The sequence below is a fragment of the Babjeviella inositovora genome, assembly GCF_001661335.1.
Source record: "Babjeviella inositovora NRRL Y-12698 unplaced genomic scaffold BABINscaffold_1, whole genome shotgun sequence".
Lineage (NCBI taxonomy): Eukaryota > Fungi > Ascomycota > Pichiomycetes > Serinales > Babjeviella > Babjeviella inositovora.
In genome coordinates, this window is record NW_017566838.1 from 1,118,186 (window position 1) to 1,121,328 (window position 3,143).

The following is a 3,143-nucleotide window of genomic DNA, read 5'->3' on the forward strand; positions in this document are numbered from 1 at the left end:
AGGCTTCCTTCAAAATCTCCATAGCCTCAGAGGTTGGTAACTCCTCAACCTTAGTGATCATGTAGGCGGCCTCTGGTGGAAGATCGTCGAGGTCTTGCAACCCACTGTGACCGGTTCTGGTCAAGATGGCGAATTTCTGACCGGATGTGAGAGATTTCCCCACCTCACCAATGCTCAATGCGGCGGAGACGACAGGACTAAGGTCAGTTTCAAAGGCGATTGAATCAGTCATGGTTATTGTGATTCGGAATCTGCCTTATAGGTGTGATAGATATCGGAACGAATAATGAAGTGTCTTGCAGGCGAAATAGAAGGTATATAGAGTCTTTTTTCTTGAGAGACAACTGTGAGAGGTTTCTTCCCGTATGACCTATACTACCCCACATTCTCTTAGCCTAAACGTCAGAGTAACACTATCCCCGTTATTACCAGTTCTTTTCTGTGCTCTATCACCGTTATCACCAGTTCTTATCTATACGCCCTTTCGATGTAGAACTATGCTTTTGTCAATCTCGTAGTTGAATGGTTGCATATGCATGACAACCTTCAGCTACAAAACGCGTTCCCTGATCGGAGAATCTAAACTTAATGATACCTCGAGCTTGCCCTGGAACACGCAATAATGTACACGGTATCCAAGACAAGCGGAAACCTTTAGGTCAATGAATCAGGATTCAGATTAAATACATTAAGAGCATTACGAATAAATGAGGGGTATACTTCAGAAATCCTCGGCAATAGAGATATACCCTCATGTTCGTGAGAAACAACGAATAGATACTCGTTTACTGGAACAATCACGTACATGTGTTTTTAGGGGAGTCATTAGAGTTATACCTATACACGTACCAGAAACACAAATTAATACCGCGCGGGTCCTCCGTGTTGGGAGGTCGAACATTCCCCACAGGGGATATCTAAACATAGGCATGCGACAGCATGCGGGGGAGGGGAACGGGGTAGACACTGCATATCCGTTGTTTCGGTTGACGCAATTAATTAAAGGGTGGAAGTACCACGGCCGAAAGGGGCTTCTCAGACGGTCGAAATTAGAGATGTAGGCAGATTTACTGTTAGATAAGTGACAAATCGTTGAATCACAGTATTGGAAAGACAGGCTATCTTGTTCCAGAGTCATGTCAGGGTCAAGAAGAGCCAGGTTGATATATATGCCAAGCTATTTACCAAAACATTACTACGACAGTTGACCAAGATGCTAACAAGCATATGGGACTAGTAAGTCTCTTACTATCAACGTCAGCTCCCAGATTTCGTAACCGATGATCAGAGATCGACAGAGGGTCATGCGTTTTAATGACCGCCTAAAAGTGTTATATCACTCAGCATGCTAGACGAAACCCTGTATGATCAATACCTCTGTTGTGTATTCCATGACCCTATTTAATGCAAGGCTCCAATTAAAAAAAAAGTAGACGGACCTCGGCTTGTCTGGTCTAGAGGGTGTAGACAGTTGTCCATGCACCAGACCACGGTCGTAGAGTATGGTGCATACGACTGCATGTCATTGGATGTTTGATGGAGATGAAGTATCTGGTTGTTTAAACATTTCAAGCCACCCCAGAAAAAGCACTCTAGGAATTAGATATTTTAGCGCCAATTAAGTATCTGGCACGCGTCAAGGGGCTTTGAAAGCAGAGGGCAAAGAGGCTCCTCCTAGAGAAATAAAGCGGCGATGCAACTTAGCAACTTAGACATTCGTGCAGGATATTTTTGTACCGCCAGCACAGTTGTGCGGTTTAGCTGGTCTTTGCATCACCGAAACGATAATTCAGTCATTTAAACACCCGCCTGTATCTCTTGGCGCACACAACAGAATGCTACTCCCTAAACAGACATGTTTCATTCTACATGGTCACTACTCAACTTTTTCGAAAGTTGCACATCTTTAGAAATGTATGTTACAGAGTCACTATACTCCTTTCCAGTTGATGTGTGGGTAAATTGGTTACTACTACGTGCAACCGTGAATCTTCCACTGATTCTGTCATCGTAGGGATACGATAATCGGATATGTACGTACGCTTCGCGGTCCTTCGATCCTTTGCTCGATAAGCAATTCACAACGTTTAAGAAGTGCGGGGAAGTAACTAAGGTTTATATTTCGGATTTCATTCCATCTATCAACAATCTACGATAGACCAAAGATAAGCAGAAAACAAATAAAATGAAAGAAACCACTATTCCCTTACAAAAGACTAGTATACACACCTAAGTCGCTTACAAAATTTGAAAAAGAGAAACCTATGTTTAAGCAAAGATCTAAGTGCTCTTGCATCAACTAAGGATAGGAGCCTGGCGCAAGCCCAAAGTAACCATTTGGTAAAGCGCTGGCATTAAGACGCGACTGTTGCCCGTTCCCACCATCAACTCCTGCATATGGCACGTTGTTACCCCACCAGTCAACATTCTTAGCGTGATACTGAACCGCAAAAAAGATGATAATTGAAGAAAACGCGACACCCGCACTCAAGCCAGAAGTTAACACATAGTTGTACTTCTCCCACCAGTCACTGTACCGTCTCTTAATGTGGTACATAAAGGCGTAGGAAAGGTACAAACCCCCGGTGTAATAGGACAAGTTATAAGGAGCGAAGTTCAACATGCCACCGATAATCAAGGTTGGCTGGAAAACTCTAGTAACAGATTTTGGACCGTACCGCCTAAAGGCGTAACACGGGATTGGCAACAATGCTCCGATTAAGAAACACCACTTGAGGATTGGATACAACCCGTTGAAGACTCGCTTTGGTCCGATCACACCCCAAATAATTGAAGCGGAGAAAAATGATCTATCATTAGGACAAGAGAACTTTTGAGCTTGGTGAGGGGTACAAAGACCATCGACATTTGAAAGAACCCAGTTCATAACACCCAACGAGACAAAACACTGAACAACGGTTGCCAACATCTGACCCCTAAAGAGAGCCATAGGTGGAACTTTGGAGTAGTGGGCCATCTTCTGGTTCGTAATATAATTCTCAGCCTGACCATCAATATTGTAACCAATAGCCTTCAAGGTCATCAACGCCACACCGTTACCCGGAATGGCATACCCGACAATCAATTCCACGAGCACGTTCAAACCAAAGGAGAACCCTGTGACCGAGTAGATCACCACTAAT

General features: G+C 43.8%; 2 protein-coding genes across 2 annotated transcripts; both read right to left on the reverse strand.

Moving 5' to 3' along the window:
- Positions 1-41: 41 nt before the first annotated feature.
- Positions 42-232, reverse strand: BABINDRAFT_5590 (uncharacterized protein; the record flags this gene model as incomplete). Its single annotated transcript, XM_019132240.1, has 1 exon — positions 42-232. A coding segment is annotated over one exon (191 nt), but the record flags the coding sequence as incomplete, so codon positions are not given.
- A 2,067-nt stretch (positions 233-2,299) lies between these two features.
- On the reverse strand, positions 2,300-3,115 carry BABINDRAFT_5591 (uncharacterized protein; the record flags this gene model as incomplete). Its single annotated transcript, XM_019132241.1, has 1 exon — positions 2,300-3,115. A coding segment is annotated over one exon (816 nt), but the record flags the coding sequence as incomplete, so codon positions are not given.
- Positions 3,116-3,143: the final 28 nt, after the last annotated feature.